General features: G+C 33.7%; 3 protein-coding genes across 12 annotated transcripts in view; 1 reads left to right on the forward strand and 2 right to left on the reverse strand.

The window, feature by feature from the left end:
• Positions 1-12,040, forward strand: part of LOC129807293 (protein doublesex) — a 228,148-nt gene extending 216,108 nt beyond the window's left edge. For all 10 annotated transcript variants that reach the window (XR_008752257.1, XR_008752262.1, XR_008752263.1 and 7 more), the window contains one exon: positions 9,923-12,040. The gene's annotated coding sequence lies outside the window, so the exon portion shown is untranslated. The remainder of the gene's footprint in view (positions 1-9,922) is intronic.
• LOC129807294 (protein UXT homolog) lies at positions 12,035-19,144 on the reverse strand. The gene is made up of 3 exons (XM_055856469.1): positions 18,643-19,144; positions 17,842-18,570; positions 12,035-12,968 (listed from the first exon to the last, which is right to left on the reverse strand). Exon 1 carries the CDS (start codon positions 19,071-19,073, stop codon positions 18,678-18,680), a length of 396 nt encoding a protein of 131 aa, XP_055712444.1. The 5' UTR covers positions 19,074-19,144; the 3' UTR covers positions 12,035-12,968; positions 17,842-18,570; positions 18,643-18,677.
• A 3,282-nt stretch (positions 19,145-22,426) lies between these two features.
• On the reverse strand, positions 22,427-23,108 carry LOC129806317 (uncharacterized). The gene is made up of 2 exons (XM_055854809.1): positions 23,013-23,108; positions 22,427-22,941 (listed from the first exon to the last, which is right to left on the reverse strand). Exons 1-2 carry the CDS (start codon positions 23,079-23,081, stop codon positions 22,516-22,518), a joined length of 495 nt encoding a protein of 164 aa, XP_055710784.1. The 5' UTR covers positions 23,082-23,108; the 3' UTR covers positions 22,427-22,515.
• Positions 23,109-24,181: the final 1,073 nt, after the last annotated feature.

The following is a 24,181-nucleotide window of genomic DNA, read 5'->3' on the forward strand; positions in this document are numbered from 1 at the left end:
TTGCAATTCCGGCCACCTTTTTTGTTTCTCGAATTTCCATGAATTTTTAGTTTTTCATAGTCTAGAGATTATAGAGATTATAGAGATTCTAGAGATGATGTGAAAAAGATATTGGAAGAGTTTCGGAAGGGCAAGGAACTATGAGAATGAAGGTGTCCGAAATATGCCACCAAAGCTATATATACATTTTTATTCATTTTAAAGTCTATTATGAATGATTTTAGAGAAAATAAAAACGATAAACCGTCCACAAGGTTCCAAGCAACACTTTTGAAAAAGAAGTATCAAAAAATTCAATCTGTAATAACACTGTGTTTTCCGAAAGAAGAAAATTCCAATGGAGCCCAATTATCTAATTTCCCAAGAAGCATTTTTTTCTTAATATAGTCTTGTAGGATTCCTTAAGTAACACACTATACAACCAAAAATCTTTTTATTTGCTTATAACGCTCTTGGTTCCATCACAGAGATTACTATAAGTACAGTGGCGCACTCTTAAGGATCTTAAGAGCTTCTATAGGAATTTCAAATGAAAATTCTCACTTTAAGTCTTTTAAAAGTGCACTAAAAGACTTGTTTAATACTTGGTTCTATAAGGCAGCTATTTTGCTTCTTGGGTTGGAAATTTCCACTCTTTAGTGGGTAATTTCTCGAGCAATTTCACTTGAAGTCCTATGAAGGGTAATCTTGGAGACTTGTAGGGGGAAATTTCTGTGGTACCTGATGAAATTTCTATAGGGAATCCCCTGATGAAATTTCCTTCGAGGGGATTTTTTTTATGGGGAGTGTGGAGACGCCATCAGAGCCTTGCCTAAACGGACATTTTATAAAGAGAACAGGGCCGTATTTAAGGTGGATTCCCTGGGGTTATGGCATTCTAGGGGCCTCCACAAATTCATTAAAGGAAAATGGAAAGAATGTTAAGTGTTTGAATTCAGAATGTGTGCTAAGCCTAAAAGCCGGCCCATAGATGGCAATTGAAAAAGGCCGTAAATCTGCAAGGAGTGTGATTTAAAATTATTACTAATTAGGGTTAATTTAAAGAGTTTAACCTGCCTCTAAAATTTCGGAATAACACAAAAAGTAGCTCGAGAATCAAAATAGTTGTCTTATAAAACCAATACATTAAGAAGTCTTAACCTATAAAAGGCTCACAAGGATAATTTTCTATTTGAAGGCTTGTAACAAGGGTCGCTGTAATCGAATAAGCAGCGAGACAGGAAGAAATTAAGATTTTTTGGTTCTATAACAAGTAGATAAAAACAGTAAAATATTCTAAAAGATATGAAATAGGGATAATTTTAAATAAAAAAATACTTTTTAATTTTGCAAAATAGGGAGAGGTGAGGCTACTTGAGCAGTAGGATTATATTGATATACGATTTTTTCGCATATTTCTAAAGGAATCTGGGCTTTAACGTAATGTAATTTAGATAGGCAAAAAAATTGTGGATCTAAATTAAATTATTGTAAGGTCCAGCTTTCTTTAGAAATATGTAAAAAATTGTAAAAATATAGCCTCACATCTCAAAGTAGCCCCACTTCGCCCTATCAATTAATAAATTTATGAATGACACAATTTATACACATAATTGCACTGATGTCATTGCATTTTAATAAACTAATCGGAACTACAGGTTATCTCTATCACAACCGTCAGAGCTTGAACTAATGATCTATCAGTTCCTAATTGCTTTAACGACGACAAACTCAAAAGAGTTCATTTTATTACGCGTATTTGCAATGCGTATATTCTACCGTAATGTTATTTTAATTCTTTTTATGTTGTTTATTTCCAATCTTCAACATCTCATTCATAACTAATACAATATGGCTCATTAGTGCAAAATCTTGTCAAACATAGAATGATGACACTTAATCTGCCACTTAACATTCCAGCAAAAATCAATCAAATTTTGCAAAATATGTTAGCAAAATACCCCCATGTTTGGATTAATTGCAATACTTAAAGATGATAAACTCTTTTTTGGGTGATTCTTTTGAAAATTAAAAGATTAATGTGAAACTGGAATGAAGGAGAGAGGATGAACTGACGAATAAAAAGATCTCAGCTCATTGGAATTACTTCTGGTTCCCTTTTTGTAAATTCCTCAAGAAGCTATCAATCAAATGAAGCAAAATACATCATTGGAAAGCCAGTAAATACAAAAATGTTAATTATATACATTGAGGTGCAACTTGTGAGCGGTATATAAAATAAGTGCAATAAAACATACTGTGTATTTTTGAATAAATTTAAAATATTGTAGTAGATAGTATACAAAACGGAAAATTAATTACACGCATATACACGAAATGTTTGCTATTTTATATTTCAATGTGAGAATCAGTCATATGGAGTTTATATCAGAGCAATAGACGCTTTAATACAAATATTAGATCAACTTCTCTGGCCATTTTTTTTTACTTTTCTCACTCTACAATAAAACCAACAATACATTTGATATTTATTATCAAGCTTGTTTATTTTTATGCATTTTATATTATTTGCACTTATCAAGAGTGCAGTTGAAATTATCGCAAATTTTTCACTGATACTGGGGAAAAACTTATCGCTTGTGGCAAGAGATTATCACCCATACAAACTTTTTTTGTTGGGTAATTCAAACATTTTCTGGATTGTCACACTATATTAAATTAATTTGCAAAATTCCACTTCCTGGTGAAGTGCAAAGTGGAATAGAGCAAATATTAGAACAACTCACAATACTTTTCTAATTAAAAGTTGGCTTAGTTTAGAATGGCATGTAATCTCTCAACGAATCCTGTATTATAAAAACCGATAGGGTAAGTGTGCCAAATTCCGACCAGCTTGCAATTTCGGCCACCTTTTTTGTTCCCCGAATTTCCATGAATTTTTAGTTTTTACATACTCTAGAGATTATACAATGCAAAAGAATAACAAAAAATGTATCTTCGACAAACGAGATGACGTGAAAAAGATATTGGAAGAATTCCTGAAGGGCAAGGAACTATGAGAATGAAGGTGGCCGAAATAGGGCACCACAGCTATGTCAACATTTTTATTTATTTTAAAATGTATTAAGAGTAATTTTAAAGTAAATAAAGACGATAAAATGTCTACAAGGTTCTAAGCAAGACTCCTTAAGTAGAAGGAATAAAATAAATCAATTTCTATTAAAGATATTACATTTCAAACTTGAGACTTTGGCGCTTGCATACAACTATGCCGAAATTTGGCACACTTACCCTATGCATTTTAGATTTGGAACTTTAGTTTTAAAAGATTTTGATAGTGTACATTTTTGCTCAAAACTTCTAGAGTTTTTAATAAAAATGTTTTTTGGAAAATAAAATGAAAATTTTAGTGTAAACGACGGCCAGGTGGATTTGTTTTGAACATTTTCTCGATCAAAATATTGTGAGTATTTTTTCAAAATTAGTGAGATTATTAATAATCTGATCTTATTTAGAGTATAATCTTCTTTAAAATTTATTAACTGATGTTATGCCCTGAATACACTTACGACTTAAGCCGAGAGACGGCTTAACGTAATTATAATCAAAATAATGATCTGATTACATTTCCATCAGCTTCTGGTTAATCCCTATCTCGGCCAAAGTCGAGGAACGAACTTAGTGAGACACTGATGGAAATTTAGTTAAATCAATAATTTAAATAATTACGTTAAGCCGGTGTAGGCTTAAGCCGTAATTGTGTCTAGAACTCTAGGGCATTTTGTTGAAATTGGAGCTTGGAACTAATGTACACATTTTTCTCACATATCATCTTTCCATTGATAATTTAAATAATTAAATTTACCGTAACTAAAACATTTTGTTGAAATTGGAGCTTGGGCATTTTTTCACATTCACATTGAAATTTGAATAACTTAATTTTTCCTTGTTTCTGTCTTCTAAAGTTTATTTAAAAAACAATGGTGTTCAATAGTTGTTTTATATTGTGATTGTAGCTATATGCTCTGACTACATCCTAGGTACTATCTAGATGCAATAAAGATTCATGGAAGATTACTTTGATACTCCATTCTAATGATCAGTAATTGGCGTATTTCAATGCCTGTGATTACAGAATTAAAGATTTTATTGACAGCAATTAGCAAGATGTAAGCATAAAATAAACAATAAAGGTTTTTACAAATAGTTTCGTACAACACATCTATATTCTAGGCAATACTAAGACTTTCAGACAGAAAATGTTAAAAAAAAAATGTAAAATTTGACTGACTGGCTATCCATCTGATCTATCCGAGCGTCACTTTGGCATTTTTGAAAAGGTGTGGGAATCCTTGACAAGCCAATAATAGTATAAACTGATAACTAATTTTCATTATAAATTCAATTGTACTTCTCCTAAGTTATTATAGACGTTATAGACAATAATTTGAGTGATTTATAAAGTGGTTTAGAATAGTTTATGAATTGATGTACAAAACAAAAACCTTAGGGTAAGTGTGCCAAATTCCGGCCAGCTTGTAATTTCGACCACCTTTTTTGTTCCTTGAATTTCCGTGAACTTTTAGATTTTACGTACTCTAGAGATTATACAATGCAAAAGAATAACAAAAAATGTAGCTTCGACAAATGAGATAACGTGAAAAAGATATTAGAAGAATTCCCGAAGGGCAAGGAACTATGAAAGTGAAGGTGGCCGAAATAAGGCACCAAAGCTATGTCTACATTTTTATTCATTTTAAAATGTATTAAGAATGCTTTTAGAGAAAATAAAGACGATAAACTGTCTACAAGGTTCTAAGCAACACTCCTTAAGTAGAAGGAATGTAAAAAATCAATTTCTATTAAAGATATTACATATCAAACTTGAGACTTTGGCGTTTGCATGCAACTATGCCGAAATTTGGCACACTTACCCTATTCAGTTTAATAAACCCTTAGAAAATTCTAACTTGATAGAGCAAGGCTTTCCCAGTAGTAAGACATCTATGGAACTTTACTAAATCGTGCGCATTGTGTAATACTGAAATTTCTCCATTGAAAAATGGCTGTTAAATATTAACCACATATTAAGAAAACCAAATATATTTTTGAAAAATATTCTTATTAGGATTTTTCCGCGGTTTTGATGTTTTTTTTTAATGCAATAACTTTATTAAGGAATTTACCAGCCCATTTTCACGGTCACGAACGATTTTTTCCACTTCCTCTTGAGATTCGGCAAGTTTTCAGCTGGCTGAGCTTTATTCCTGAGTTCGATCTTACAAATTCCCCAGTCTTTCTCATTTGGGTTGACTTCCAGGGTACAAGTGGGGTTAAACATCTATTCCACATATGGCATATTGTTCATGCAGACCCATTCTAAAATACCTTTCGCATTATTGCAAGATCCCAGATCAGGCCAATTAAGTGGAGGGATCTCGTGCAGGGCCGTAGCTTGAGTTGAATTTAAGGTAGTGCACCAGTAGTTAAAGGTAGGGCAATTATCAAAATTTTTGATTGATCTATTTTGGTTAGTCAATTTCGGTCCCACACTTCGCTTGAATTTTAATGATTGAGGTGAAACAAAAAAAAAAAATATTCAAAAAGACAATTTTAAAAATAAAGTATTATTCTAATTCCTCGATACTTAAGGAGTTACGTGGGTCAAAATTGACAAAAAAAACAGCAGATTTTGTTATAATTTCTTTTTAACTTAATAAAAAAATACATTTTATTTAAGCTCTTAGGCATATTAAAGTACAACATTCAAACTATATTTCCTGAAATTTTCATTTAAAAATTTATTCTGTGGGACTTAATTTTGGAGACATTTTTGAAAAACAAAACATACTTTTTGTTCGACAAGATTTCTCGAAATTGGTTCATCTGGAAACCAAAAACCAAAGATTTCCGTTACCTGATGAGTTAGTCTTTGAACGAAGGAATTTTCAAAAAATGAAATTTTAATTTTTAAGAAGATTTCATACATAAAAATATCAGTTTTGACGTGTTTTACACTACGTTTCGTCTTGTAGAATGTAGAATACGTTTTGATCAAGTGAACATAAAAATCTTGGTTTAAGGATTAGTTTAACTTATCAGCTAACAGGAAACATTTGATTTTTGGACTTAGATGCACCAATTCCGAGAAAACTTCTTCACCGAAAAATATGTTTTTTTTTTCAAAAAAAAATCCAAAAATAAGGTTTCAATGACTAAATTTAAAAAAAAAATTAATGAAAAATTTAGAATATATAGGTTATGTTAATGTTGCACCTTTATATCCTACGAGCTTAAATTAAATATTTTTTCTTAATATGCTGAAAAAATTGAGAAATTATTATATTTTTACAGTCTTCTTGATCCACGTAACCCCTTAACTAGCTTGAGAATGTGTAAATGAGAAAAGGAAATATATTGAGTTTTTTATGTAAGAAATGTAAGAATCTTTGCGCTCATTTTGCTGAGAACCATTGAAAAATAATATTTCATTTAATTAATCATCAAATAATTGCAATTTCAACTCATTAATAACAATGCCAAATTCATTTGAGATTTGCCAGATGTTTGAGAAAATATTTAAATTTTTCACAAAATTATCGTTTGACTTTCCATACGATTTTAACCCTTTAACGACGATTGGAATACCGGTGTCCAATAAAGAAAATATTTTTTCCTGACTACCTAAAGTTATTTTTTTCTTATGTCTGTAGTCTGTATATAATTGTAAAGTAGAAGGTTGAAGGAATCTACAATATTTTTTGCAAGTCTCCAGCTATAGTAAATTTTTAAGCTAAAAAATGGTGAATTTTTAAATTCTCAATTTCATAATTGGTTTTATTTATTTTTAATACTTCCAATTTTTTTTAAGCAAACCCCTTTGGCAATAAAAACTACAATACTTATACATAATACTTTTCATTAAAGCGAAAAATATTATTCATTGGTATTGTCAGAAAAATTACTTAAATTTTTGGGCTATTTCTGTCCCTATCTTTCATAGAAGCACAAAAGACACCGAATCAGACTCGGTTAGAGTTTCCAAGGTTAGATGTAAAACTTATCATTAATTATGTTTCTCGTTTTAATTTTTATTGTTGATTTTTAGTCCGTAAAAATTGTCTCGTTGTTAAAGGGTTAACCAATTGCATAAAGCACTTCAATCGATCACTCTATTAGATTAGATGTATCAGGCCATTTAATAGGAGATTAATTTCTTCTCTACCATATTCTTTGCATATTCTTTGCTACCATATTCTTCAACTTTATGGTTCTGGGTGATTTTAATGTTAATCTCAACGCTGAAACTTCAATAGCCAAAAAATTCCTAGAATTCCTATCTGAGCACTCTCTTCATCATGTACCTTTTAGCCCAACTCGTATGGGGTCACTTCTCGATTTAATGATTCTTCCCTCCCATGATTCACAAAGAATACTTGATTACGGCCAGGCTCCTCTTCCTGGTATATCAGACCACGACTTAATCTTTGCTTCTTATAATCTGCGATTTCCTAAACCGTCTAATAAATTTAAAATCATCTTCGATATTAAGCGCTGTGATAGCAAGGTTGCATGTTCTGCTGCTTTAGAGCTCTGTTGGGGTAATTTATACCTTGAAACTTCAGCCACCAAGAAAGTACAAGTTTTTACATCTTTTATCAACGATTTATTTGAGAGAGTAGTGCCCAAGAAGCGCTCAATTATCCCTCCCTTGTCCACTCCTTGGATTGATGACAGTGTCGTGAATCTTATTAAGCGCAGGGACTCTGCATATATTAAATGGAAGCGTTCTCGCAATCAGGTTGATTGGGCCATTTTTAGGAGATTACGAAATAGAGTTCGAAATCATATCAAGTTTCGCAAGAAACAACATTTTAATAGAAGCTTAAACCCTAAGCTTCCATCGAGAACACTTTGGTCCAATATTAAAAAGCTTGGTATGCGACCATCTGTCTCACATGGGGAGGTGAACTCTCTTTCAGCTTTTGCTCTATGCTCATTCTTTTCTTCTACATCTGCTGATTCCTTAGTCTGTCCATCGCTTCCCTCAGCGCCCTGGGAGGGTTTTAGCTTCATCTGCTTCGCACAAGCAGATGTTATTTTCGCTATTTCCCGTGTCAAGTCGGGTGCTATGGGGTGTGATGGTATTTCTCTAGATTTCATTAAGATTCTCCTCCCGGTAATCATCCCAGTGCTCACAGATCTCTTCAACCACATTATCACAACTTCCACTTTTCCGGATTCTTGGAAACGAGCACTTGTTGTTCCGATTCCCAAAACGTCGAATCCTAAATCTGTTTCTGACTTTCGGCCTATTAGTCTTCTTCCTATTCTTTCAAAAGCTTTTGAAAACCTTCTTCACGAACAAATTTCCCAGTATTTAACCGACAATGGTCTGCTTTGTGACTTTCAGTCGGGCTTCCGAAAGGGTCACAGCACTACGTCGGCGCTTCTCAAGGTTAATCATGACATCTCTTCGGCTATCGATCGTGGTCACTTTGTGATTTTAGTTCTTCTGGACTTCACAAAGGCTTTCGATAGTCTCCCTCACAATCTTCTCTGCTATAAATTGTTTGCATACTTCAATTTCTCATCCTCAGCTATTGCCCTCATTCGATCTTACTTTACAGGAAGATCTCAAATTGTCAAATTTGGTGAAGATGTTTCACCACCTTGTTCCTTAAGTAGAGGCATTGGTCAAGGTTCCATTCTTGGCCCTCTTATGTTTTCCCTCTTTATTAATGATTTGCCTACAGTATTACATAATTGCTTATTTCATCTCTATGCAGATGACCTCCAAATTTACGTTGAGGGTGATCCTTCCAATCCTCTAAATGCTTTTAATCTCATGAATTCAAACCTCTCTAGTATTGAGCACTGGGCAACTTCAAACGGCTTGATTTTGAATCCCAAAAAGTCTCAAGCAATCATTATCTCAAAGAAATCATTATCCTCTACTTCTTATCCCTTGTTCCTTAACGGAGAGATTATCCCTTACGTTGATCAGGTCAAAAACCTTGGTATCATCTTCAATTCAACCCTCTCATGGTCTGATCATGCCACATCCATTTGTCGCAAGGTCAACTATTCTCTATATACCCTCAGACGATTCCGGGACATCACGCCTTATGATACTCGCTTGATTCTCGCGCGAGCGCTTCTTCTTCCTTTTTTTCATTACGGTGCAGAGCTTTTCTTCGCGGCGGATAGTGACACAATTCGTCGCATAACAGTCGCTTTTAATAATTGTGTCAGGTATATTTGCGGCTTAAATCGCCGTGACCACATTACTCCTCATCGCAATGTATTTGTTGGTTGTGACCTGACTTCTCTTCTGAACATGAGAGCAGTGCTCTTTTTGTTCAACTTGTTGCTTTTTGGACGTCCTGAGTACCTATCGAATCTTCTGGTTAGGGGGGGTTCGGCAAGGGTTCGAGGACTTATAGTACCTAAATCTAACAGTGACTGCCTTTATCGCACACTGTTTGTAAAGGGCATAGTACTTCACAACTCCATTCCGGCTAATAGCCGTAACTCTGCGGATGCTATTCGGCGGCATTTTCGGGCTGAGCCTTGAGAAATTATCGCCTAAATTTTTTTTCTTTTTGCTTATTTTTCATTTTTTTTCTCATTTTGATGTATTAATTTTTTTTGTATTTTTTTTTTCTTTTTTTCTTTTTTCACAATTGTAAGAGGGATGACCCTATTATTGTGAATTAAAATAAACTATTATTATTATTATTATATTATACTATGAACAGTTTACTTTTCCGCAAACTCCAAGTAGGATTACAAATGGAAATATCTACAACACATCAAAAATTTCTCAAGAACTGTAACTGACACTTGACAGCTGTCAAAATGTTTCCTTATTATTTTAGTCAGTTAGCTTAAATTGAATTTGATGAAACTTTTAGAATATTCAGAGTAAATATAGAGAAAAATTTTAATGAGTTCCATTTTTGTTTTTTCCCTTTTACAGGTGCTCCAATTTCCACTGTCGATTAGGACAGCAAGGCAATGTGACAAATCCATTTACCAATGGTGCGCGTACAGATTTCTGATTGGAATCTAAATCAAGATAAGGAAGAAAACAACAGAGCTGCAAAAAAAATTAGCAAATGGACAAATCTCAAAATCCTTCCATAGATACCTCCTCAGTACATCCAGAATTGTTCTCATTAGACAAAGAGAGTGGAAAGTTTAATTGGAAAAATTCAAATGAGGACCTTACCTTTCTGTACTGAATGGAATCTATCGAACAAAACACAGTTCTAACTTTTTTTTAACGTGAAGTTGGTGAAAATATTCGTCCAAGGTTCTCATTAAATCTCCTGTATTCGTCCAGAATCCGTCGCCAGTCATCAGAGTTCTAATTATTTTCACTTAACTTTATTTTGTGATGAATAAAAAAAACTGAATAAAGCACTAAGGAAGATGTTTTATTGTGATTTAATCTGTATGGAAATATTGCAGAATAATCTATTTTAGGGACGTGTGATTGAAATGAGAATAATTTTTCAAATAAAGCTTTAATTAAACTTTTTTAAATAATAAAGTTGAACTGTGTAAAAGATAAAAAAAATACGACAAAGTTTTTCAAATATTTTTTGATATTATAGGTTTATGCAAAAACAATTTCCATTGTCAATGTTTGAAATGTTTTTTTTTTATTAAATTTATGAAATACAATTTAAGAAGAAAATTTTGTGATTTTTTAAACAAGAAAAATTGGTTTTGAAACGTTTGAAAGTAAATTGAAAAATGCCATCCGAAATTAACATTTATACAAATATAAAAATTTGTGAAAATAAAATATTAACTATATATACACAAAATCAGCATTGAACAGAGAGTCAAAAATATTGAAAACAAAAAATAAAAAGTGAGAGAAGAATTATATTTAATTACCAAGAAACGCCAACGAATTTATTAATGATATTACTACCGTATGATTGTAATAAATATTAATAGTGTTGTGTGATGTTGCTGCAAAAGCGACAAATTTACTGTGAATTTTTTTGTGCACACAGAGAATAAAATTACATAATTAAATTGTTAAATTAAATAATTTTTAAAGAGGATATTGAGCAGAACTTGCACAGAGGAAATATAACGCAATTGCGTACCTAATTTAATGTCACAACCTTTTTTACTGCATATGATTTTCAAAGAGTTCTCACTGTGTATAAAATTAATTTTTGAGAATATTAAAAAAGAAAATATGCATAATAATTATTGAATAATAAAAAAACAAAACTTATAAAATATGTATTTAAAATATTAAATGTATGTTCTACAAATTAAATAACTGTAGGCGTAATTAACTATGCTGATGGCCGTTATATTAATAATTACAAGCTATTAAAAAAAATCCAATACATTAACATTAGAAAGAAAAATCAGAGTAAAAGAAATCTGCAATATTTTTCAGCGTTTGTTTTGCCTTTCTCATTACTCGGACAAGGGCTTGTAGAATTGAGCTAAAAAGCAAATCTAATGCATCTTGTAGAAAAAACTACAGAGATTTATCAGCTGTAATTTAAAAAAAATTAGAATTCAACAATAAAAATCAATCCCATAGTTAATAGAAATTAAAAATACTAAAATTTTAGATTGATGATGCAAAAAAATCAATTAGATTTATTGGTGTAAAGAAGCTAAATATTTCTTGATCTCCTGGCATCTATCAAATATTACAGAGAGAGTGCAAGGATGCTTTTTTTTTCAAAGATGAATCAGTGGTTTCAGGACACGTTGGTTTTCAAGTGATAAAAGCAAGAATTGTACCACAAAGACTGACCCAGTCGTAGATGGTAATTGAACTCAGACAATGGTTTCAGAAGACAGATTTTTTGTGAATGAGAATGAAGAGCAAGAATGTTGGAAATCCGTTAAGAATCCTCACAGGAATAGTTAAGCAAAGGAGGATATAATTCTCTGTCCAGTATTTCTTAGGATGTGTTTTTTTTTTTGGCAAACTCCAAATAGTCACGGAGATGCTCAAATCTGTAGAAATTTCTAATCTCCTAAGTGTTTGCAGAAGTAATTGTATGTAATATGTACACAGAGGAATAAAAAATATCTCCAACTCTTAAAATATTACGCTTTTTATTATTCCATGCCATTTTTATATGAGATTATTCTATAATTTATAATCTATACGATTTACTATAAAAAAATAGCTGTGAATATCAAACAATCACAATTATAGGGATATCAATAAGTTTTGATAGTTTTTTCGTTAACAAATGCTTTTTTTCCCAAGGGCGTGACAAAGCGTCTCAGACTTTGCGAATTGCTCGAACTCGTGCTCATTACTTAGATTCTACACCTCAAAAAGCCTTTGGCGCAATTTACCGCTTAGGGGCAAATGCCCCATGCTTTGCACGACCCCAAGCTTCATAATGATTAATTTTACTGTTCGAACTCAAAGAGAGAGCAGTTATATAATCGACTTTTCTGGCACTGTTCTGGAGCTTAAACGGTAAGAGATATCGACTTCCGGTCTTCGGTGACCTTTCCTCAAATGACACTATCTCGTGCCCAACCTCTTTATTTCCCCCCCACCCACCCCTTTCATACGTTCCCTATTCCTCAAAAATAGGTCAAAAATGAGGTTTTCCAATTTTGCAAAAAATTGGCCCAAGCTTTTTCAATGATTTTTGGATATGTCTTAGAGCTAGTCCTGGCGAACATTTCGTCCAAACATATCTATGACCAGAAAATTCGCCATTTTGAATTATTGAAGGTCAAAGTTCAATCATTTTGGAGGATCCGTTTTTCGACCGATTTGGTTAAATTTGGATTTTTTGGAAAGATATTGAAATTTTGAACCCGACTGCATCGGTCATAATCGGTAATGAACCGGTTAAGTACCGATTTTTGAATAATTTTACATCCCATATTATTAACATTCCCGAAAAACAAAGCTTTTCGAATTTTGCAAAAAAAATGGTCCAAGCTTTTTCAATGATTTTCGGATATGTTTTAGAGCTAGTCCAGGCGAACATTTCGCCCAAACATATCTATGACCGAAAAATTCGCCATTTTGAATTATTGAAGGTCAAAGTCCACTACTTTGGGGGGCCCATTGGTTAACCGATTATATAACCGATTTGGTTAAATTTGGGTTTTTTGGAAAGATATTGTAATTTCGAACCCGTCTGCATCGGTCTTCATCGGTAATGAACCGGTTAATAACCGATTTTAGAATAATTTTACATCCCCTTTTTAGTAATATTCCCAAAGAAAAATGTTTTTCGATTTTTCTCAAAATTGACCCAAGCTTTTTCAATGATTTTCGGATATGTTTTAGAGGTATTCCAGGCGAACATTTCGCCCAAACATACCTATGACCGAAAAATTCGCCATTTTGAATTATTGAAGGTCAAAAGTCCACTACTTTGGGGGGCCCATTGGTTAACCGATTATATAACCGATTTGGTTAAATTTGGGTTTTTTGGAAAGATATTGTAATTTCGAACCCGTCTGCATCGGTCTTCATCGGTAATGAACCGGTTAATAACCGATTTTAGAATAATTTTACATCCCCTTTTTAGTAATATTCCCAAAGAAAAATGTTTTTCGATTTTTCTCCAAATTGACCCAAGCTTTTTCAATGATTTTCGGATATGTTTTAGAGCTAGTCCAGGCGAACATTTCGCCCAAACATACCTATGACCGAAAAATTCGCCATTTTGAATTATTGAAGGTCAAAGTCCACTACTTTGGGGGGCCCATTGGTTAACCGATTATATAACCGATTTGGTTAAATTTGGGTTTTTTGGAAAGATATTGTAATTTCGAACCCGTCTGCATCGGTCTTCATCGGTAATGAACCGGTTAATAACCGATTTTAGAATAATTTTACATCTCCTTTTTAGTAATATTCCCAAAGAAAAATGTTTTTCGATTTTTCTCAAAATTGACCCAAGCTTTTTCAATGATTTTCGGATATGTTTTAGAGGTATTCCAGGCGAACATTTCGCCCAAACATACCTATGACCGAAAAATTCGCCATTTTGAATTATTGAAGGTCAAAAGTCCACTACTTTGGGGGGCCCATTGGTTAACCGATTATATAACCGATTTGGTTAAATTTGGGTTTTTTGGAAAGATATTGTAATTTCGAACCCGTCTGCATCGGTCTTCATCGGTAATGAACCGGTTAATAACCGATTTTAGAATAATTTTACATCCCCTTTTTAGTAATATTCCCAAAGAAAAATGTTTTTCGATTTTTCTCAAAATTGACCCAAGCTTTTTCAATGATTTTCGGATATGTTTTAGAGGTATTCCAGGCGAACATTTCGCCCAAACATACCTATGACCGAAAAATTCGCCATTTTGAATTATTGAAGGTCAAAAGTCCACTACTTTGGGGGGCCCATTGGTTAACCGATTATATAACCGATTTGGTTAAATTTGGGTTTTTTGGAAAGATATTGTAATTTCGAACCCGTCTGCATCGGTCTTCATCGGTAATGAACCGGTTAATAACCGATTTTAGAATAATTTTACATCCCCTTTTTAGTAATATTCCCAAAGAAAAATGTTTTTCGATTTTTCTCAAAATTGACCCAAGCTTTTTCAATGATTTTCGGATATGTTTTAGAGGTATTCCAGGCGAACATTTCGCCCAAACATACCTATGACCGAAAAATTCGCCATTTTGAATTATTGAAGGTCAAAAGTCCACTACTTTGGGGGGCCCATTGGTTAACCGATTATATAACCGATTTGGTTAAATTTGGGTTTTTTGGAAAGATATTGTAATTTCGAACCCGTCTGCATCGGTCTTCATCGGTAATGAACCGGTTAATAACCGATTTTAGAATAATTTTACATCCCCTTTTTAGTAATATTCCCAAAGAAAAATGTTTTTCGATTTTTCTCAAAATTGACCCAAGCTTTTTCAATGATTTTCGGATATGTTTTAGAGGTATTCCAGGCGAACATTTCGCCCAAACATACCTATGACCGAAAAATTCGCCATTTTGAATTATTGAAGGTCAAAAGTCCACTACTTTGGGGGGCCCATTGGTTAACCGATTATATAACCGATTTGGTTAAATTTGGGTTTTTTGGAAAGATATTGTAATTTCGAACCCGTCTGCATCGGTCTTCATCGGTAATGAACCGGTTAATAACCGATTTTAGAATAATTTTACATCCCCTTTTTAGTAATATTCCCAAAGAAAAATGTTTTTCGATTTTTCTCAAAATTGACCCAAGCTTTTTCAATGATTTTCGGATATGTTTTAGAGGTATTCCAGGCGAACATTTCGCCCAAACATACCTATGACCGAAAAATTCGCCATTTTGAATTATTGAAGGTCAAAAGTCCACTACTTTGGGGGGCCCATTGGTTAACCGATTATATAACCGATTTGGTTAAATTTGGGTTTTTTGGAAAGATATTGTAATTTCGAACCCGTCTGCATCGGTCTTCATCGGTAATGAACCGGTTAATAACCGATTTTAGAATAATTTTACATCCCCTTTTTAGTAATATTCCCAAAGAAAAATGTTTTTCGATTTTTCTCAAAATTGACCCAAGCTTTTTCAATGATTTTCGGATATGTTTTAGAGGTATTCCAGGCGAACATTTCGCCCAAACATACCTATGACCGAAAAATTCGCCATTTTGAATTATTGAAGGTCAAAAGTCCACTACTTTGGGGGGCCCATTGGTTAACCGATTATATAACCGATTTGGTTAAATTTGGGTTTTTTGGAAAGATATTGTAATTTCGAACCCGTCTGCATCGGTCTTCATCGGTAATGAACCGGTTAATAACCGATTTTAGAATAATTTTACATCCCCTTTTTAGTAATATTCCCAAAGAAAAATGTTTTTCGATTTTTCTCAAAATTGACCCAAGCTTTTTCAATGATTTTCGGATATGTTTTAGAGGTATTCCAGGCGAACATTTCGCCCAAACATACCTATGACCGAAAAATTCGCCATTTTGAATTATTGAAGGTCAAAAGTCCACTACTTTGGGGGGCCCATTGGTTAACCGATTATATAACCGATTTGGTTAAATTTGGGTTTTTTGGAAAGATATTGTAATTTCGAACCCGTCTGCATCGGTCTTCATCGGTAATGAACCGGTTAATAACCGATTTTAGAATAATTTTACATCCCCTTTTTAGTAATATTCCCAAAGAAAAATGTTTTTCGATTTTTCTCAAAATTGACCCAAGCTTTTTCAATGATTTTCGGATATGTTTTAGAGGTATTCCAGGCGAACATTTCGCCCAAACATACCTATGACCGAAAAATTCGCCATTTTGAATTATTGAAGGTCAAAAGTCCACTACTTTGGGGGGCCCATTGGTTAACCGATTATATAACCGATTTGGTTAAATTTGGGTTTTTTGGAAAGATATTGTAATTTCGAACCCGTCTGCATCGGTCTTCATCGGTAATGAACCGGTTAATAACCGATTTTAGAATAATTTTACATCCCCTTTTTAGTAATATTCCCAAAGAAAAATGTTTTTCGATTTTTCTCAAAATTGACCCAAGCTTTTTCAATGATTTTCGGATATGTTTTAGAGGTATTCCAGGCGAACATTTCGCCCAAACATACCTATGACCGAAAAATTCGCCATTTTGAATTATTGAAGGTCAAAAGTCCACTACTTTGGGGGGCCCATTGGTTAACCGATTATATAACCGATTTGGTTAAATTTGGGTTTTTTGGAAAGATATTGTAATTTCGAACCCGTCTGCATCGGTCTTCATCGGTAATGAACCGGTTAATAACCGATTTTAGAATAATTTTACATCCCCTTTTTAGTAATATTCCCAAAGAAAAATGTTTTTCGATTTTTCTCAAAATTGACCCAAGCTTTTTCAATGATTTTCGGATATGTTTTAGAGGTATTCCAGGCGAACATTTCGCCCAAACATACCTATGACCGAAAAATTCGCCATTTTGAATTATTGAAGGTCAAAAGTCCACTACTTTGGGGGGCCCATTGGTTAACCGATTATATAACCGATTTGGTTAAATTTGGGTTTTTTGGAAAGATATTGTAATTTCGAACCCGTCTGCATCGGTCTTCATCTGTAATGAACCGGTTAATAACCGATTTTAGAATAATTTTACATCTCCTTTTTAGTAATATTCCCAAAGAAAAATGTTTTTCGATTTTTCTCAAAATTGACCCAAGCTTTTTCAATGATTTTCGGATATGTTTTAGAGGTATTCCAGGCGAACATTTCGCCCAAACATACCTATGACCGAAAAATTCGCCATTTTGAATTATTGAAGGTCAAAAGTCCACTACTTTGGGGGGCCCATTGGTTAACCGATTATATAACCGATTTGGTTAAATTTGGGTTTTTTGGAAAGATATTGTAATTTCGAACCCGTCTGCATCGGTCTTCATCGGTAATGAACCGGTTAATAACCGATTTTAGAATAATTTTACATCCCCTTTTTAGTAATATTCCCAAAGAAAAATGTTTTTCGATTTTTCTCAAAATTGACCCAAGCTTTTTCAATGATTTTCGGATATGTTTTAGAGGTATTCCAGGCGAACATTTCGCCCAAACATACCTATGACCGAAAAATTCGCCATTTTGAATTATTGAAGGTCAAAAGTCCACTACTTTGGGGGGCCCATTGGTTAACCGATTATATAACCGATTTGGTTAAATTTGGGTTTTTTGGAAAGATATTGTAATTTCGAACCCGTCTGCATCGGTCTTCATCGGTAATGAACCGGTTAATAACCGATTTTAGAATAATTTTACATCCCCTTTTTAGTAATATTCCCAAAGAAAAATGTTTTTCGATTTTTCTCCAAATTGACCCAAGCTTTTTCAATGATTTTCGGATATGTTTTAGAGCTAGTCCAGGCGAACATTTCGCCCAAACATACCTATGACCGAAAAATTCGCCATTTTGAATTATTGAAGGTCAAAGTCCACTACTTTGGGGGGCCCATTGGTTAACCGATTATATAACCGATTTGGTTAAATTTGGGTTTTTTGGAAAGATATTGTAATTTCGAACCCGTCTGCATCGGTCTTCATCTGTAATGAACCGGTTAATAACCGATTTTAGAATAATTTTACATCTCCTTTTTAGTAATATTCCCAAAGAAAAATGTTTTTCGATTTTTCTCAAAATTGACCCAAGCTTTTTCAATGATTTTCGGATATGTTTTAGAGCTAGTCCAGTTGAACATTTCGCCCAAACATACTTATGACCGGAAAATTCGCCATTTTGAATTATTGAAGGTCAAAGGTCAACTACTTTGGAAGGCTCATTTTTCTTTTTGCTTAAGATTTGATTTTTTTAGAAAAGTATTGCAAATTAGAATCCGGCTGCATCGGTTTTCATCGGTAGTGAATCGGTTAAGTACCGATTTTTTGATTTTCAAATGCTTTTGTGATTGATTTATGAATCAATTTAATCTCTAGTAGATCAGTGATTCCAAAAGATTATGCAAAAAGCTAATTCACAGTGAGCTCTGTCTCGTGAGTTCGAGCTTTTGGAGTTTTTGGGCAGTAAAAAAAAAAAAAACAAAACAATACACAAAATTTTATTATGACTTTTAATTTATATTTAGTATTATTATCTCTAAAATCTTGGTGAATCGCACAATCTAGAAAGAATAAGTGAAAGAAATGTAAGTATATAATGAAAAATTTCCAAATAACTAAAATTTACACTTTACATTTTCTTAAATTAAGATGTTCCTTTGCTGAATGTTTAACCTTGGACACAAAGTAGGCCGAGTTTAATCCTTGTTTTTGTCTTTATGACTTCTTCCCGGATGACGTCACTGTGCTTTGTGAGAATCCTTATTTTTAAATCCACAAACTTTAGGGCTTCTTCCAGCGAAAACTCCACATAGTGATTCATCCCAACATTTACAAGGATTTTCTCTGTGTCCTTCACTTTTGCCTGCATAAAGACATTAGCTCCAACATTTACCTGAGCCTTGAAGCCTTCCCTCAAATCCCTTTCGATCACCACAATAGTCTGCTTCAGCTGGCAATATTCTGATATTTCTGCATTGATTCTCTGCAACTGGCGCTCGTACACCTCTAGATCCTGAAGGAATTGGGAGTGTACTTCTTCCAACTTTTCCAGAGTAAGAGACATTTCTAAAAGATTAGAAATGAAGTAAGGATTTCACGCAAAATTCGCATTAAATAAAATACTCAACTCACGTGTAGCTTGTTTTTGTGCTGACTGTCAAAGATACGTTCCACAAACAATTTAAGACAACAACCGACTTTGCACTATTGTGTGACAGCTAGGACAGCTCTCAATCCACAACTTCACGGTGTTTGTCTCGACTGTCAGAAATAGGTGTCACAAACAATCGAAGACAATAACCCACTTCAGATTTGTTTTGTGCCGACTGCGAAAGGTACGTTCCACAAACAATCTAAGGCAACAACCGACTTCTGACCATATCGTGGGACAGCGGGGACAACTCTGAATCCACAACTTTAGGGTTTTTGTGTCGACTATCAGTAGAGGTTTCACAAATAAAATCGAATACAACAACCCACGATAATTGTGGGACAGCCAGCACCCTATAAAAAAATATCCGCCGTGTCATACGAAATTTCCTTGGAAAATTTAAAGAATGTCACCTAAGGAAAAAATTCCTCAAATTCCTCTTGTACTCGATGAAATTTTTAGGAGACCTAGGAGAGTGTTACGCACTATTCCTATGGAGAATTCCAACTTGTGTTGAATATTTTCACATAAATTTTCGTGAGAAATCTGTGTTATAAGGTAACTGTATCTAATTTCGGACAGTTTGCAATTTCGGCCACTTCTTTTGTTCCTCAAATTCCCATGATTTTTTTTAAAGTTTTTGTATATTCTGGAGCAGAGGTGTGCAAGAACCGTTTGAAACTGTATAAACTTCAAAATAAGTTTGTTCTGGTAGTGTTTTGACCATTGACGTACAATGTTTAATTTGACGTTTGTTCGGTTTCAAACCGTTCTTGCACACCTCTGCTCTAGAGGTTATACAATGCAAAAAACACAAAAAAGTGTCATTTTTACGAACGAGTTGATGTGGAAGCCAAAAACACTTTGGAGGAATTCTGGAACGTCTGGAAGTATGATAATCAAGATGGACGAAATATTATCCAAAACTATATCTATTTCTCTTAATTTTAAAAGGAATTAAGATTGATTTCTGAAAAAAACAAAGATGACAATCTATCTGTTCCATGCAACATTCCTTAAGAAGAGGTAACAAAACAATACAATTTGTATTAAATTACAAACTCAAAACTGTGGCGCTTCCATATACAACTATTCCGAAATTGGTACATTCTATTCCCGGAACATTGTACAAATTTGTCCAAGAGGTCTGAGGAAAATTCTTAGGAAATACTGACAATTTTTCTAAGGTTATTAGAAAGGTCGTTGAATTTTTCGTGTTTCCTGTAGATTACTACAAGAAATCGTGGTAAATGGCCTCAAAAACTGGAAAATGCTTAATAGGGACGTATCCAGATAAGAACGTAGAATTTATAGAACGTCTGTTGAGAAATTTTTAATACATTTCTTCAGGAAATGCGAGTGGAATTCAGAAACAGCTAACATAGGATAATGTTTTCCAAGGTCAGCTTCGAAAGGAGCTGGAGTGTTTTCCCTATCATATGAAAGAGTTTTCTACAGTATTTTCGCAGCAATTGAAATTTTTAGCGTTTGTTTTTAGTATAGTTTCATTTTCAGTACTAATTTCATGTAAAATCTCGTAATAAACATGACAAGACTGCAAGACATTGCGTCTTTATACGAAAATACCGTAGAATCATTCCTAAGAATGGGTAGTTTTCAAGGTCAAATGTTTAAAAGGTAATAGACTAAACCGGTAATGAACCGGTTCATACCCGATAACCAATTAATAATAATAAAAATTATAAATAATTTTATTCAACTTCGCATCCATAATATAATCACCTTACATTACGGCTAAGGTATTTTGGGAAATGTTTTGAATTATTTATAAATCGATTCAAATCGATTGTGAACGTGTTATGAACCGATAAGTAATTTTATGTCAGAAAATCAATTCTATTTACTTTTCAAACAATTTTTGGATGATCTTTTGAACGACTTATAAATCGGTTCAATTCAAATCGATTGACAGTCTGTAAGCGGTAAATGATGCGAAAATACTTTAGAGATATAACGTCTAAGTCACGAGTATGAGTATTTCGCAAAGTCTAGGATGCTTTGTCACCTCTTTTATATGGTATACGACAGAGGTGTGCAAGAAACCGTTGAAACCGAATTAACGTCAAATGAAACATGTACGTCAATGGTCAAAACGCTACTATTCAAACTTATTCTGACGTTAATTCAGTTTCAACGGTTTCTTGCACACCTCTGGTATACGACATCAGAAAAGGAAATTTTAATTGCAGGGGGGTAGCATTAGCTCGGAAAAATGCGACCAGTTTTAGTACAACATTTTTCCTGTTTTCGTACGCAGTTTACGAGATATCGTCAAAACTACGTAGGTTGCTAATTTGAGGTTTTCGGTTGCCTCTTTGTTAATAAATTGACTTTTATTTTATATTTGTATTTTTTGCTAATTCATTCTACAATGACAGAAAACAGCTAATACACTCAAAAGTTTTTTCGACGCACTAGAAACATATGGGAAACATAGGAAATGTCATGTCCCTGTTTAATTGCTTTTACTAAACAATAAAAAAATGTTATTTAGCTAGGGGGTAGTGGGGCACCTTTGAAAGTGGAGCACCATTGATATTCGGAGTTTTCTCCTATGTTTAATTGGAACTGAGCCATGTCATAATGTCATTTAGCTTCTCAATCTGTTTGTGCAGCTAAATTATATCACGGTAAGGCTCAATTTTATTTTAAGTAAGTAAAAAATCTCAATTTCAAAGGTGCCCCACTTTAAAAGGGTTACCCAATACTTCAAAACTTGGAATTATATGCTTATTTCGTATTCTGCGTGGTTTTTTGCCTTGGGTTTTAAAATGTTATGCCACTGGCACACCATTTCAATTTAGTGAAATTCAATCGATTGAAATTTTACTTTTTACTCTTCCAAACTAAAATAAGATATATTTGTCTCTATCTGTCAAACGAAAATTGATTTTCAATTTCATTTTCAATTTCAATTTTAATTTTCATTTGACAGAAAGGGACAGCTATATCTGATTTCAGTTTGAAAGAGTAAGAGGTAAAATTTCCATTGATCAAATATCACTCAATTGAAAAGGTGTGGCAGCGCCATGAAGATTTTTTAAATGCTCTAGATAATGAAATAGTTGAAGGGACAAGGATTGGTTTACCTTACATGTAATGTGTCAGGAATAGTATGGTATTCGTATGGTCCACTGGGTAAAAATCTGTGAAGTACATGTGGAAGAGACTTCGACTATTCATCAACAGAGGGAATGAGAAGCATAACAAAAAGATTTTTAAATATAAAAGAAAAAACGGTTGAAAACTGTACAAATTTGTGATATTATATTTAAGTTGAAAATTATGTGCAAACACTCCCTATTTCTAATAAAAAAAAATCGGTTTTCATTTATCAAAACATCTTTGTACCCATTGGACCGAAATTCCCAAATTCTTTCTTTGCATTCTGCAGCAGCATGATGCCGTGAGTCCTGTAAGCCACAATGTCTTCTGGAGTTCCTGCTTTGATCTGTTCTAAGATTTCACCTCCAGCAGAAACTCCAGCTGATGCTTCGCCTTTTTCCACAATCACTGGAATCACAACTTCACCTACGGTCTTCAGAATATCCACAATAGTGCGAATTTTATTGATGCTTGGAATGAAGACTCGAGCTGTTGGACTCTGATCCTCAGCAGCAATCCGGCTGTCTGTGTCTATGGACTCCAGGGAAGGTATTGAATCCTCCTCAGAGGAGGAAGATGAGTCAGGAAGGGGTCCAAATTCAACATCAGCAGAGTCCAATGCCATAATCCATCGAGCAACAGAATGATCATCTTCCTGGGCAAAAAGAGGGGCGACAAATTTGAACAGGAATTTCAAATGAAAGATTTCTTGGTAGTGATTCTTACACTGGTGCCTCGAGTCGGTCCAATGACGACACCGATGATGAGGGTGATGAAGAACCAGAGTTTCTGCATCTTCCAGGAACAGTTGAAGTGTATATTCTGGAGAAAATACCCAGGAAACACGGCTATTTATGTCTTTTATACAACGAGACTCATCATTGGTCATTATCGGGGGAATTTAAGGCACACGATGCAATTTTCCAGCATCAGAAAATTACTAGAGATTCTCAAGAACACCAGAAACAAAATTACCTTCCAATACGACTGATGAGAGGGTTATTTTCATTGGATGCAATCACTTAAACGCAATTTTTTTCACAAAAAGAGCAATTGGGAATTAATTTTGAGAAGTAATTAATGAATTGAAAATTACATCTAACTATCAAATAGAGTTTAAGTTTAAAGATTCTGAAATTTTTCACATTCATATTAAGAGCTGTAACACATTGTCGTCAAAAAAATTATTAAAGACTCATTTTATTGAAAGTGTAAGAATGCAACTACTAGGGGAGGGTTTTGCACCTTCGTAATTTTGCAGCTCCGTAAAGGTTGATTTTTTTCCAAGTTACTAAATGAATTCCATCCATGGACATATAATGTAAAAGCTAGTCATACATCTCACATTTCCTGACAAACTTGGAAGCCTAGGCCTTTTTTCCTGATGTGTAATATTTTATGCATTTTTGCACACTGCAAGTGGCTTCTCGAAAAAGCAACTATTCCAGGTTATAGAGGGTTTAATAGGGTTAATATTTACCGTGAAAATCTTTTGCTCGGAAGAGGTCGTTTTTGTGGGTGGAGGAAAATTCATAAAAATTACCACCCCTGCAGCTCAGGAAAATTTATTTTTGCAGCTTCGTAAAAACATCTGTCAAAATTACTGACCTCCGAATTTGAGAATTCCTCTTTGTATTGGGCCGCACTGTGCACGCTGCTCGGGATATTTGACTCATCAGAGATTCCATTGAATAAATTCACAAGAAAATTTTGGGATATTAAACAATTTTCACTAAAATCTCGAAGGAAAACACGCACTTCCCCATAAAAATTAGACTTCATCAGATGTTTTTATTTCACTTCTGTCAAATTAAACATTAAGCCTGAATCTGCTTATGGTAGGTGTGATTCTTTCATTGCCCATGCGGTGCGTTTTGAGAATTTTTCATCCAATT

This window comes from Phlebotomus papatasi, chromosome 3 (assembly GCF_024763615.1).
Source record: "Phlebotomus papatasi isolate M1 chromosome 3, Ppap_2.1, whole genome shotgun sequence".
In the NCBI taxonomy this organism is placed as follows: Eukaryota; Metazoa; Arthropoda; class Insecta; order Diptera; family Psychodidae; genus Phlebotomus; species Phlebotomus papatasi.

Bases quoted from the DNA above. Each gene is read 5' to 3' on its own strand.
- LOC129807294 (XM_055856469.1), bottom strand. From the start codon at position 19,073: ATGTCTCTTACTCTGGAAAAGTTGGAAGAAGTACACTCCCAATTCCTT.
- LOC129806317 (XM_055854809.1), bottom strand. From the start codon at position 23,081: ATGCAGAAACTCTGGTTCTTCATCACCCTCATCATCGGTGTCGTCATT. The intron at 22,942-23,012 runs GTAAGAATCACT...CTTTTTGCCCAG, and splicing joins GACCGACTCGAGGCACCAGT to GAAGATGATCATTCTGTTGC.